Here is a 14191-nt window from a genome sequence, read left to right on the forward strand (position 1 = left end):
CTACCATGACCCCAAGATCTCTCTCTTGGTCAGTCTCTGCCAGTTCACAACCCATCAACTTGTATTTGTAGCCTGGATTCTTGGCCCCAATGTGCATTACTTAGTACTTGGCCACATTGAACCTCATCTGCCACGCTAACGCCCACTCACCCAGTCTTAATAGATCCCTTTGGAATGCCTCACAATCCTTTCTGGTTCTCACCACCCTGAACAATTTAGTGTTCTGCAAATTTATTATCTGCAAACTTGGCCACTTCACTGCTTACTCCCAACTCCAGATAATTAATGAACAAGTTAAAGAGCATGGACCCAGTACTGAGCCCTGCGGCACCCCACTGCTTACCGTCCTCCACTGTGAAGACTGCCCATTTATACTCAGTCTCTGCTTCCTATTAATTAGCCAGTTTTTGATCCACAAGAGGACCTGTCCTTTTCCTCCATGACTCTCGAGCTTACTAAGGAGCCTTCGATGAGGAACTTTATCAAAAGCTTTCTGAAAGTCAAGGAAAACAACATCTATTGGGTCCCCTTTGTCCACATGTTTGTTCACCCCCTCAAAGAACTGTTACAGGTTAGTGAAGCAAGATCTTCCCTTACAGAACCCATGCTGAGACTTCCTCAATAACTTGTGTTCATCAATGTGCCTACTCATTCTGTCCTTGATAATGCTTTCTACCAACTTTCCCGGTATTGAAGTCAGACTGACTGGCCTGTAATTTCCTGGATCTCCTCTGGAACTCTTTTTAAAGATGGGAGTGACATTTGCTACCTTCCAGTCCTCAGGAACGGAGGCAGATTTCAATGAAAGATTACATATTTTTTTCAAGAGATCCACAAGTTCAATTTTGATTTTTTTCAGAACTCTTGGATGTATATCCGGACCTGGTGACATTAGTTTTAATTCGTCAATCAGTTGTAGGACCTCCTCTCTTGTCACCTCAATTTGACTCAGGTCTTTCAACACCCCTTCCAAAATTAGTGGTTCTGGAGTGGGCAAACACTTCTCATCTTCCACAGTGACGACTGAGGCAAAAAATGTATTCAGCTTCTTAGCCATTTCCCTATCCTCCTTCAGTAATCCTTTTACCCCTTGGTCATCCAAGGGCCCCACTTCCTCCCTGGCTGGTTTTCTGCTTCTAATATATTTGAAGAAATTTTCATCGTTGGTCTTTATGTTTTTTGCAGTATGCTCCTCATAGTCCCTTTTTGCCTGCCTGATCACAGTCTTGCATTTGATTTGCCATTGCCTGTGTTCCCTTTTATTAATCTCACTTGGACTAGCTTTCCACCGCTTAAAGGAGTCCTCCTTACCTTTTACAGCTTCCATTACTTTGTTTGTTAACCAGGCAGGCCTTTTCTTATACCTGTTTGTGCCTTTCCTAACTTGTGGTATATATTTTATCTGAGCTTCTAGGATTGTAGTTTTAAATAGCCTCCAAGCTTCCCCAAGGGTTTTGACTGTATTTACCGTTTCTTTCAGTTTCCTCTTCACATGCCTCCTCATCTCAGAGAATTTACCCCTTTTAAAGTTAAACGTGGTTGTGCTGGTCTTTTGGGGTAACTCCTTATTTATACAAATAAATCACTCACTGGTAGAGCTTCAGAGAAGTTTTCAGCTTCTGGTCCACCACAGCATCTGGGATGGATGGCTGGATTTCCTTCTTCGGCCCCAGCACATAGGTCAAGACTTTCATCAGCCCAGGTGAAGCTGCTTCAGCCTCGCCATCCACCACACCTATCTGTGCTCGCCCTCCACGCTCATGATCCCGGATATCCTTGGCTACATTCATCCCCTGTGATGAACAGGCCACAACCATAAATTAGTGTCAGAAGGTTGCTAGTAGATTGGCTTAACTTTGGAGGGTCCACAGATCAGAGAACATAATGACTATATTTAGGCCTTCTGGTGAGAGGGTTTGCACTGTGAATACCTGTGAGTTTAGCACTGCTGTCCTAAACACACCCTTCGAAGCACATCTCCTTCATTGAACTTAGAAGGGTGTAATTCTGTTTAGGATTTCACTGCAGGTTTGCCAACAAGGACAGTTGCAGTTATTGGTGGGTTTTCAGGTGCAAGGCTTCCATACTCCCCACCCCATCACAGCACCCTTCCTTTTTCCCTTCCCCCATTTCATAGCTCCTTCTCCTCCATCCCTCCATTTTGCAGCTCTCTTCCCTCCCTGCCAGAGAAGCAATTGCCCATGTGCTGAATGGAAGAGCACACCTGAAGGAGACAGCAGAACATGGCTACCATGCTCTCTGTTTCCTGCATTGCTTGGTACATAGTCCTGCAACTGAAAGATGAGCCAAGTGTCAGTAGTAACCCCTCATGCCTGACCATTTGGTGTGGAGAGCCAGTTTGGTGTAGTGGTTAAGTGTGCGGACTCTTATCTGGGAGAACCGGGTTTGATTCCCCACTCCTCCACTTGCACCTGTTGGCATGGCCTTGGGTCAGCCATAGCTCTGGCAGAGGCTGTCCTTGAAAGGGCAGCTGCTGGGAGAGCCCTCTCCAGCCCCACCCACCTCACAGGGTGTCTGTTGTGGGGGAGGAAGGGAAAGGAGATTGTGAGCCGCTCTGAGACTCTTTGGAGTGGAGGGCGGGATATAAATCCAATATCATCATCATCTTCTTCTTCATTCCAGTGATCTTAATGACAAACCTCTCTGACAAGTTTTTAATTGTTGAAAAGAGAGTGAATGTCTCCTTCCATTTCCTTGCAGAACTTGCCCTTTTCCCCTTTAAGAATCCTGTTCTATATAGAATGCGGCAGCCTTCTTGTTTTAGTCACCACTAGGATCAGACAACCGCTTTTGTATGTCTTTGATGTGTCCTGCTCCAAGGTGCTCAGGGCATTTAACCCATCCTCAATTTAATCCTTAAAGCAACCCTGTGAAGTAAATTAGACTCAGAATGACTACCACAAGGCCACTTGGTTTTCCGCATGAACAAATGAGGAACTAAACCCAGTCCTACCCTAACTACAGTACCTCTTGGTCTCAGTATGGGATGCTCTGTTCTGTCACTACCACCCAACAGGAGGACAAATGACAACAACTGTTGCTACTATGCTGCAGGGGTCATGGATTGTTGGTGAGCTTTCTTGAGACTCTTGGACCTCAGTAACCACCAACAATTTGCTGATGCTGGCTTTGACAGCAGGATGGATGCTAGAAGGAGACTTTGTCCCATTATAGAAAGTGGGTATTCCAAAACCTTCATTCTCTGGATGATGGACTTCACCACTTCCAGCACTGCTCAAGTGTACCCAGTTTTTGTAACTCCTCTCTGCCCCTAGCATCCTCTCCTACCTTCAGACGCTCCATTCGGTTGCTCTCAGGACCATTCCATTGGATGATGAGCTTCCCCAGGTCCAGCAGAAACACATCACCTTGGTTGAAACTGCTCCAGCTCATCTCTACCTATGAGGAGAAGCAGAATGACTGGGGTAAATGGTGTCTCTCTCTTTAAATACAGGGCATCTATTCTATGTGCAGTACTGAAAAGGGGTAGAATCACATGGTGGGGAATAGGATGCATATTGCATCAGTGCCGCTAGAAAACAAATGCTTTTACATCTCTCAAAATGCAAGATAGTTCTGCAAGTAATAATCTGGACAGAGTATTTGGCTAAATCTGTGGCTTTACAAATCAGCTGTAAGTGCTAAATGCATCTCAGAGCTCCGTCTGGAATGACCAGATATGGTTGCCAAGCTCCAGGGAGATATCCTAGAATTACAGCTGATATCTAGGCTACAGAGATCAATTCCCCTGGAGAAAATGGCCACTTTGGAGGAGAAACTCTGTGACATTATAACCCTTCCCCCAAACTCCACCCTCCCCAGACTCTACCACAAAATCTTCAGGAATTTCTCAGCCTAGAGTTGGCAACCTTACCAGCAGATTTTGTGAAGAGTTAAATCGCTACCCTTCTCTTCCACCTGTGACCCACCTCTGCAGCCACCACGTTCTTCTTGCCCTTGACCATCAGCAGCCGTTGCACATTGTACGTATTGGTCTCCACGTGTTTCATTCCTGAGGCCACTCCCCCTTTCTTATATCTGCAGAAGGAAAACAGTGCCAAAGCTTGCACAGTAGTGGGGAGCACGAACTTTCCAACATAGGGTTGCCAAGTCCAATTCAAGAAATATCTGGGGACTTTGGGGGTGGAGCCAGGAGACATTAGGGGTGGAGCCAAGATCAAGGCTGTGACAAGCATCATTGAACTCCAAAGGGAGTTCCGGCCATCACATTTAAAGGGACGGCACACCTTTTCAATGCCTTTCTTCCATAGGAAATAATGAAGGATAGGGGCACCTTCTTTTGGGGCTCATAGAATTGGACCCCCTGGTCCAATCTTTTTGAAACTTGGGGGGTATTTTGGGAAGAGGCACTAGATGCTATACTGAAAATTTGGTGCCTCTACTCCAAAGAACAGGCCCCCCCAGAGCCCCAGATACCCGCGGATCAATTCTCCGTGATTTCCTATGGGAATAAATCTCCATAGGGAATAACAGAGTTCCCAGCAGACATTTCCCTCCCCTCCCCTTGCTTTCTGATGACCCTGAAGCGGGGGGGAGGGCCTCCAAACCGGGGGGTCCCCTGCCCCCACCTGGGGATTGGCAACCTTATTCCAGCAGTCAAAGTTCCTCCTACCCCAGAAAGTGTTTCCCTCCCACCCCACCCAGCAGAGCTTGCATTTTGCCTTCCCGGACCACCTAACTAGGCCTAAAAAGCCCTCAGTGTTTAAAGATAGCTTTGGTTGGCAGTCAGACTCTTGTAAGGCCCCCAAATGGCCAAGCTAGCCCCATCCAATGCAGTACCAACTTCAGACATTGATGAACTGCTTATTTTATGACATATTTAGGATTGCCAATCCCCAGGTGGGGGCAGGGGATCCCCCGGTTTGGAGGCCTTCCCCCCCGCTTCAGGGTCATCAGAAAGCGGGGGGAGGGGAGGGAAATGTCTGCAGGGAACTCTATTATTCCCAATGAGATTTATTCTCATAGAAAATAATGGAGAATTGATCCGTGGGTATCTGGGACCCTGGGGGGGGTGTTTTTTGGGGTAGAGGCACCAAATTTTCAGTATAGCATCTAGTACCTCCCCCCAAAATACCCCCAAAGTTTCAAAAAGATTGGACCAGGGGGTCCAATTCTATGAGCCCCAAAAGAAGGTGCCCCTATCCTTCATTATTTCCTATGGAAGGAAGGAATTGAAAAGGTGTGCTGTCCCTTTAAATGTGATGGCCAGCACTCCCTTTGGAGTTCAATGATGCTTGTCACAGCCTTGATCTTGGCTCCACCCCCAAAGTCTCCTGGCTCCACCCCCAAAGTCCCCAGATATTTCTTGAATTGGAGTTGGCAGCCCTAGACATATTTAATGTAATGCACCCTGTTTCCTAAATATGCTGCTCAAAGTAGGGCTGCCAGCTCCCCACTAGTCACCATTGGGGGTAGGGGGGTAGGGTGGGCAAGATGGCTGTGTGTCCAGAGGCCATTACTGTTTAGATGCCAAGAAGATAGCACTTGTTTCCTGTACTGTAGTGTGAATGGTAGGACATGAGTTTCTATACATACATGCAACAGAGAGTCACAGCTAAGGGCTTCCTGGTGTGTTTCTCTGAGTATTTATAGCACACAATTGCTAAATAAAAAATGTGAGCTCGTTCTTGGAAGAAAAACGATGCTATGATTTTGCTCAGATCAATAAGTTAATTTGCACAGCAGCCTTACTTACATGAGACCATTTCTGAAGTAGCCCCGGAAGACCTCACTTTCATAGCCTTGGACCTCCCGGTGCTGTACTGCTACCCCACCTAGGTGATCATCCATCTGGGTACTGTAGATGGCAGCTGCACCCTGCTCATCCAGAGATGATGAGTTGCCCAGCCAGTAGTGGATGTCATAGGAGAAGCTGCTCCCAGTCTTACGTGTCTGTGTCGGAAAAAGAAGGCACTTAGCAGGCCAGAGCCATGCTTGTCCCCAGTACTCCAGACTTATCCTTGCTCTACTGTGCTCAGTAAAAGTAGGGCTACTTGACTGATTTACCCATACAGCTAGCCTGGTCACAATCATCTATTATTATCCATTCAAAGAATATATCTGTGCCGACCCCCAGTTCGACCTTAAAAAAATTATTTCCTTGTACACCATTAAAGTCAACATCAGTAGCCCTAGAAGTCTTGGATGTCTGATCTTGGCTGAAAATAAAGGTAATCTGATTGCCAAAAAGCAGAGGAGATCGAGAAAATTAGCACTGCCATATTTCGAGGCTATCTGGTACCTTTTTCTTTTATTGATCTACACCAATTTGCAAGCTTGCAGCAATTATCCTGTTTACAAGATGCAGAAGAGCAGGGCTCTTTAGGCTTCCCAACCCTCCCGCCCTGGCGGGGGACCCCAGGATTTCCAGCCTCTTCCCCCGCTCCCCAAAAAAACGGAAGCGGGGGGAGGGGGAAACGGCGCCAAGGAGCATGGCGAGCCGCCCCATCCTGGAGCGGGCGACGACGACGCGCTGCTGCCGCCCCCTCCCTGCCCACCGCAGCTGCTCCTCCAAGATGGGCCCAGGCTGAGCCCATCTCGGAGGAGCAGCCACGGCGAGCGGAGAAGAGGCGGCAGCTGTGCAGCGGCATCGCCCGCCCTGCCTCCGAGGCAAAACCAGAGAAGGGGAGGGTGGAGGCAGGCCAGGAGCATGGCGAGCCGCAAATCTGGGCCCTTCTAGGACCTGGACTCGCGGCTCGCCACGCCCCCGGCCCGCCTCCACCCCCCCGCTCCGATTCCATCGCAGCTGCTCCTCCGAGATGGGCCCAGCCTAAGCCCATCTCGGAAGAGCAGCCACGGCGAGCGGCGAAGAGGCGGCAGCTGCGCAGCGGCGTCGCCTGCTCCGAGACGGGGCGGCTCGCCACACTCCCCGGCGCTATTTCCCCCCCTCCCCCTTGCTCCACCCCAGTGTCTCCTGGCTCCACCCCCAAAGTCCCCAGATATTTCTGGAGTTGGACTTGGCAACCCGAGGGCTCTTGCAAGGACTTCTGTTTTGATCTAACAATTCCGCTCACTCATTTTCTTTTATCCATTCCTTACAAAGCAATCTCTAATCTGTATGCCGGTTTCCAGATATATAAAACTTGTAAAATGCAACAAGATAAAGGCTCAATGCAGATAGGAAGTATGTACAGAGTGCAGTATGAAATATTTATTGTTAGATTTCTACGTTACCTTTTGATCAAATAAAGCCTTCACGCAGCTTCCAATAAACATTAAATGCAAAAACAGTAATTAAAAAAATAAAAACAACAGGTATATTAGAATATAAAAAGACTTCTGAAATGTAACAAAATTCAAAAATACATAACCAGAAAAATAAAAATGCTTAGGATTTATCTAGTACTGGAGCATTCAAAGCACTTCTCATACATTATCTTGTTTATTATTATTACAATAAGGCAGGTAGGTCAGGATTTAGGATTATTATCCCTGCATTGCAGATGGTGGTTTTAGAGAGAGAGAGTTGCTTGCCTAAGACCACCTGAAGAATTCACGGCAGAAGCAAAATTTGAACTAACAACTTCCTGATGAACTGATCCATTTCTTAGCTGCTACAATAGATCTGTTCTCAAAAGAGCGACAATAAATCAGTTCTACCCATTCAGCTATCAAAATAGGTTTTATCCCGAATAAAACAAGCATCTAGTCAATATCAGGTGACATGAGCCAATATTAAATCAATACAATTATTAATAAAAATGCAAAATGTCACATCCTAATTGTCAATGACAACTGTTTAGGAAATCTAGATTTAAAAACATATGAAGCTGCCTTATACTGAATCAGAACTTTGGTCCATCAAAATCAGTATTGTCTTCTCAGACTGGCAGCGGCTCTCCAGGGTCTCAAGCTGAGGTTTTCTTTTCACACCTATTTGCCTGGACCCTTTTTTGGAGATGCCAGGGATTGAACCTGGGACCTTCTGCTTCCCAAGCAGATGCTCTACCACTGAGCCACCATCCCTCCCTTGTAATATACAGGGACATGATGTGATTCTATTGCTGAAGGAAACATAGGCCTGTAAGCTGTCTACCTGGCAGCCATATATAAGATAGTCAGAACTACTGGGAAGAAGTATTGGTTGTGATAAGCAATAGACACAAGTTATAAAACCAAAGTATTGCAGGTAAGACTCTGGTCTCTAGAGTCATAGCCATCCATTTAAGGAGGCAATGTGGGCAGCTTGAGAAATATTCCCATTCGTGTCTTTGTTCCTAGTCAAACACAAATGTTCCTAGTAGTTCAAGAGAACTGTCTTCTTCAGCTGTGAACACCGCACCCACCCCCACCCCCAATACAACCCACCAACCCATGAGACAGGAAATCCTTCAATGGCTGTTTTGCCAGGCTGCCAAGATTTTTTTTTTCTGTGCAGTTGTCCTATCCCATCAATAACTGGAGTCCTACCCCCACCCCCATTCTAAACTCCCTTTACCGAGAGAAGCACATAAGCATCCCCTTCATAGAAGTTCCCATATGCTTTGGGTGGTACAGGCACCATCTCCATGTTCTGGAAGGGAAGGTGAGAAAACATTAGTAGGCTACATGCAGATGATCCATCACTTACATAAAGAGCCTGCCACATCTCTTTTCATCTTTCAAAATCTGTCCTCATCTATAAATGGTGGTTTCTTCCACCCTGAGCATTACAGACAGACACGCGAATGGTGCCTACCTCAATTCTCCATATCTGGAGTCCAGGTGTGGTTTTGTTCAGTGTCTTGGTGACTTTTGCATTGAGTTCTGGCATAGTGATCAGCCCTTTATGAAGGGATCTGGCACTAGGGATGGAAGAGGTCATAACAGCATTATTACAAGCAATACCTAACAGCCAGCAACTGAAAAACCCTGGAATAACAGAGCTCTAGGTTACTGCCCCAGCCTCTTGAAAGCTTACAACCCGAAAGTCTTGTTGGTTGGTCTTTAAGATGTTACTGGACACAAATCTAACTGTTTCCCCAGTCTTTTTCCCTGCCCCCATTCCTGCTATCTGAGCACCACTAAGAAAATGGGAATATTTTACTATTTGCATTCATTGCAATAATATTCTTAAATATATGCAAAAGAGGGAATGGTTGATAGCTCTTACTGCTATGGTTTAGAACTCTGCTAAATCTAGTCTGCAAGAGAAGACTGTGCAAGGACGTCTTAACATAAGAACATAAGAAGAGTCCTGCTAGATCAGACCAGCAGCCTGTTTCATGCTGTGGCCCAACCAGATATCCCTGTAGGACTTTAGGGTTGTTTTGTGTGTGTGTGCGTGTGCACCTGGAAGTCATGGTGACCTCTCGTGACTGACCCTTACTGGGGGTCTGGAGGATATTCAGGGAGATAGCTGAATAAATACGGCCCCTGCCTCCCAGCTGCTGGTATTACAAGGAAGTCTCCCATCCAAGTAATTGCTAGAACTCACCCTGCTTAGATCTGCTTAGATCTGGCTTGCCTGGGCTGTCCAGGTGAGGGTATAGCTCTTGAGTCTCAATTAGCTGAGGCTGAACTGGCTTAATCGGACTGCTTGGCTCCCCGTGAGTGGTCCAAAAGTTTCTACCCAGTATGAGATTTAATAATGGGCTACTGGTTGAGAGTTAGAACTTTTCAAACACTTTCTTGACTGTTTGCATTAAATTTAAAGGTGCTTTGTTTGCTAAAAATCTTAGCTACTATTATCACATGCCGTAAACAAAATCCATGGCAAAACTGTGCTGGGTTCTTTTTATAGAAATAAAGGAGATACCATGAATCCTTTACACTTGTGCAAGAAAAGTTAACACAGTGAATAAACTACAGACAGATGCTCAGGAAAGGATTTATCTGCGCAGGAGAAATAACTCATGTCTCTGCTTGGCATCTATGAAACATAGGGCTACTAGGGCAAGAAGGCAGCACATTCATAACAGGGGGAGGGAGAAATTCCTGGGAAAGAGAATGGGACAAAAGAAATAAACTGAGAAAGGGAAGAAGCATGGGAACAATGAGAGAGAAAGACAATTTCTTTAACTTTTTTCTTTCATAGCTGCACTCTCATATTTATATTGGACCAACTTGTATAGTTATTTTGCCTGTCCTTCTACTTCAAGTGTTGGAAAGTTTGGAATCAGTTCCCTTTTAACAATACATTACCAAAGGTTTTTTTTAAAATATATATGTCTTTTTGTTCACAAATATTCCAGGTTGTCAGGAGCCAAAGTGTCCAAGCTCCAGTGTCTGGAACAAGGGAATGAACAGGTGAGTTTAGCAGATGTGTAAGTTCAGCAGCAGGAGGAGGAAGCCAGGGCACAAGTCTCTCCACACTCCTAAAAGAGTAAGCACACTTTCCACAAACAGATTGACATAAATAGGAAATTTATTTTTTAAAAGGGATTTAAAAAAGGAAAAAAATATGAAGGTAGAGTGCCAGCAGAGGACTGTATACCCTCTCTGAGCAGAGGATTGGAGGCTATTCACGGAATGCAACACGTATGATTATCGGCCAGCTGGACAGAAGTCATGGATGTGTGCTAGGTGCAAGGAGTTCCTGGCTCTCAGGGAACATGTTTGCACCCTTGAGACCAAGGTGACTGACCTAGGGAAGCAGAGATAGTTAGACACATGGATAAGACTCTTGGGGACATGTTACATGTGTTGGACTCCAAGAATGGCAGCAAAAGTCCAACACAACTCCTTTCCTGATTCCTGGGCTTCTGTTAACTGGGGACTGAACTTGAGATCTTTGGTTTGTAAAGCATTTGTCCATCCATAGATATCTTTCCCTGCAAAGTACCTTTTGGCTGCCATAACGATCAGGGAGCAAAAGATTAGCTTTCTTTGATGTTTGACTGATTTTATAACTGAAATTCTCTGTCAGTTTGGCATGTTGTACTTTTATTTTTATGCCAATAAAGGTATTTGGACACGGACTTATGCTGGAGCACCCAGAGGACCACTGCCCATCAGAGTAGGCAATATTGGGCCAGATGAACCAAAGGACTGACTTGGTACAATATGGTTTCATTTATCCGACTCATTCACAAAAATACTGCTTTTAGTTTGTTAAAAATTGTAGAATTGAAGAACAAAGAAATATTCTGCCAGCTTTCTCACCCTTCTCTAACCCAGGATCGTGTGTGAGGCAGAATAATTATTATTAAATACAAATCTTGCATTTCTCAGGTTTGTAGACATAGATTATGAAAGAGAAAGAGAATGTCTACAAGTATCTGAATTGCATTTTTTTTTCCTTTTAATGTTTCTATAGTGAAAACTCCCCATATGGGAACAGAAGGAAACAAGTTTCGCATGGTGATTTGGCTCAAGTTAAATAAACATCTATTTGATGCGATCACAACTGGAACACATGTCCCTGCCTGATTGTGACAAGGTGGGAGGATAGGATTTGAGGCTACATGAGACTTAGCACTGACCACTGATCTGGGACACACCGAGGGCTGTTGAGCTGAGGCTGTGATGCCACGTAAGTGAGGCTGCAGGGAGCCTGTGATCCATTGACAGTTGAATGCCCAGAGGGCCAAGATAGTAAGTGGGGCTGCCTGAAAGTGCAGTCAGGTGCTGGGATGGGGGGGACGTGCATAAATGCAGGGTTGTCCTTTGAAGATCAGCAGTGCGCTATCATACTAAACACAATGGTAGGGGAAAAGGATGCCCAGCTATGACATTTCCAATTGAAGAGGAATGTCATCACTTCTCGTTGCTCCATCTAATGCTCTGGCAATTCCTTTTAATCAGAAGACTGGCAGCCCTCGGAGTGGTTTTCCTTAGGGCTCTGGCGACAGCTCAGTTTGAAGAATGCCTTGTTCATTCATTCCTCCTGAGTTTAGCTATTCTCTCCAGCCTGCTTGGATTTCCCCTTTGCAATGTCTCAATTTCCCTTCCTGAATCAATCTCTGCCCTGCAGCTGCCGAAAGCATTTGTTGGTTCCGCAAACTTTACGGTGGGGCATTTCTGTTAAGCCAGCAGCTTTCACTGAGCAGTCAAGGTCAAGAATCAAGCAGACGACAACAGGTGATTTTGCTTCGCTCTGGCTTAGGAAGAGTAGAAAAAAACCCTAACCAAACAACATGAAAATCTACACAAGGGTAAAGCTGGAAACAAAGAGTATTTGTACCAGCGCAGCCTCAGGAACAAGATCCCGTCTTCACTAGAGTTATGAAGACTCTCCTCATCCCCCGCATTTTGAAATAACATCCAGACCGTTTTATAACAGCCACCTTGGCTTATTGTGAGGAGGAAGCATATTATTTGCCTTCACATAGGAGAAGATAGCCTTGAGTGTTTAGCCCTGGGCTATAGCAAGAAGAAGCATAGATCTGTGCCAAGATGCCACCCTCCCCTTCCATCATACAAAATGATTTAGTGCCAGAGGCAAGTTCTGAAGACCTCCCAAAACCAACTGCTTACCTTATTTGAGGCGTCTGCTTGGTAGGTACACAGCACCTCAGAGACAGACCGTACCTGAATAAAGCAAGTTCAGGGATGACCTTTGTTCCCTCCTTCCCTCTGTGCTGAATGCCACCTGCCTTCTCCATATAAGGGCAGAAGTATCTAGGAAGGGAAGACCAGGCAGAATAAACTGAGGTTCCCCTGCTCACTCAAGGGCACATTACCCATATCAGTTGATGCCACTCTGTGTGCACCTGAGTTGTGCCCTTGGGTAGAAAAATGCCTGGCATGCAGTCGGAGTGCAGTCTCATAACAAAGGCTTGCACGATTCATCACTCACCATTCCATATGGAGACAGGGACATGTGCGCAGTTCTATCCTGAATATAATTACTACAGTTCTAAGCCTATATATTTCTGTGGACTTGGACTAGAATAACATTACATAGGATTGGACTGTGTATATTATTATATATTTATATATATTTCCAACTGATTTTCCCAATCTAAAAGCAGAGGGAGACCAGCGAAGATGGTGTGAACTAGAGTGTAGCTGTAGTGGTGAAATGGCTGCCGCATCATTTCTCTCAACAAAAATGCCCCCAACTTTTAACCAGTTCAGAAAAAGACGGGCGCAAACGCAGACACCAGATCTTTTCTGTCTTAGGAACTAAGAGCAGCATGATCAAAAACTATTGGAGACATGATAAGCTTTCGCATGGAGGGAAATCCCACCTTCTCCAGCTCTATGGGCCTGATCCATATCAACAGTCCAGCAGATGATTTTGCAGATAAATAACACATTAGGGCTTTGAACATGGACCTCAAATATCAGTTACAAAAACAAGGGGATTGTCACAACAATATGCAATGGCATATGGAATGATGGGCCTGGCTTCCCGTGATGGAGGTGACAAAGGATCCCACACAGGAAGAAATAGCAAGAAAACCTGCAGAAGAAGCAGAAACATGCAGAAAAGCTGCTTCAATAAGAATGCTTTTGAGCATAGCAGCAGCAAGGAAGATGCATGTGGAGCATCTGGACATAAAGACTGTTTTTCTACATGTCTTTGCAAATGTGCTGTGTGTCCGCTTTTCTTTAGGAATGTAACTGCAGGCCTTTGATCCAAACACTTTGAGATGATTCAGTCTGGGTTTGTGCCCATACCACAGTTCAAATAGTGTACTACTTGCACCTTTAGAAGGTGTGGCGGAACCGGCCCGATTCTGCCTTGAGACCCGGTCCCGTCAGCTCCCTATTGAGTCGCCAACTCCTGGAGGGAGCTATTTCTCCTCCTGCCCCTTGGGCGCGCTGCCACCACCTGCTCAGTCCCGGGGTTCAGATTGAGAGGAACAGGACTCCCAATCCCCCTCTCCCGCTATGAGGCCAGGCCTCCAGGTCCTCTGCCACCCTGCACTTGGGTTTCACAGAGACCTCAGCGCTTCTTTGGGGCACCCCTGGAGGATTGGCACCTTATCCAACTGCATGCCTTCCCCCTTCCCCGGGGCCCCCTTCTTAACACAGCGTGGTCTAAAGCGGTTTGGGGATCTATGTGGTACAGAGATTGACTGCCAGCATTTAAAACAGAAAAACTATTTATTTACAAGAAAAAAAGATAGGAAAAGAAAAACAAACCAAAAACAGTTGCATTTACAAAATTAGCACAGCACAGCACCCGTACAGCAACCAGTATAACAAAGAAAAGTTGATTATAAACGCCTCCTGCTGGCCCTGATCTAAACATGCCCTGCCCTTTTGGATGACTTACTTT

At 45.7% G+C, this 14191-nt stretch overlaps 1 protein-coding gene across 1 annotated transcript in view; it reads right to left on the reverse strand.

Annotated features, from left to right (window-relative positions):
* VIL1 (villin 1) overlaps nucleotides 1–14191 on the reverse strand; it is a 57759-nt gene that overhangs the window by 19240 nt on the left and 24328 nt on the right. Inside the window, exons 2-8 of the mRNA XM_060262549.1 lie at nucleotides 12439–12582; nucleotides 8720–8825; nucleotides 8480–8554; nucleotides 5738–5934; nucleotides 3947–4059; nucleotides 3310–3416; nucleotides 1591–1793 (exon numbers count right to left, since the gene is read on the reverse strand). Of these exons, the coding sequence (XP_060118532.1) occupies nucleotides 1591–1793; nucleotides 3310–3416; nucleotides 3947–4059; nucleotides 5738–5934; nucleotides 8480–8554; nucleotides 8720–8825; nucleotides 12439–12566 (929 nt within the window). The 5' untranslated portion in view covers nucleotides 12567–12582. The remainder of the gene's footprint in view (nucleotides 1–1590; nucleotides 1794–3309; nucleotides 3417–3946; nucleotides 4060–5737; nucleotides 5935–8479; nucleotides 8555–8719; nucleotides 8826–12438; nucleotides 12583–14191) is intronic.

Source organism: Heteronotia binoei, chromosome 21 (assembly GCF_032191835.1).
Source record: "Heteronotia binoei isolate CCM8104 ecotype False Entrance Well chromosome 21, APGP_CSIRO_Hbin_v1, whole genome shotgun sequence".
Classification (NCBI taxonomy): Eukaryota; Metazoa; Chordata; class Lepidosauria; order Squamata; family Gekkonidae; genus Heteronotia; species Heteronotia binoei.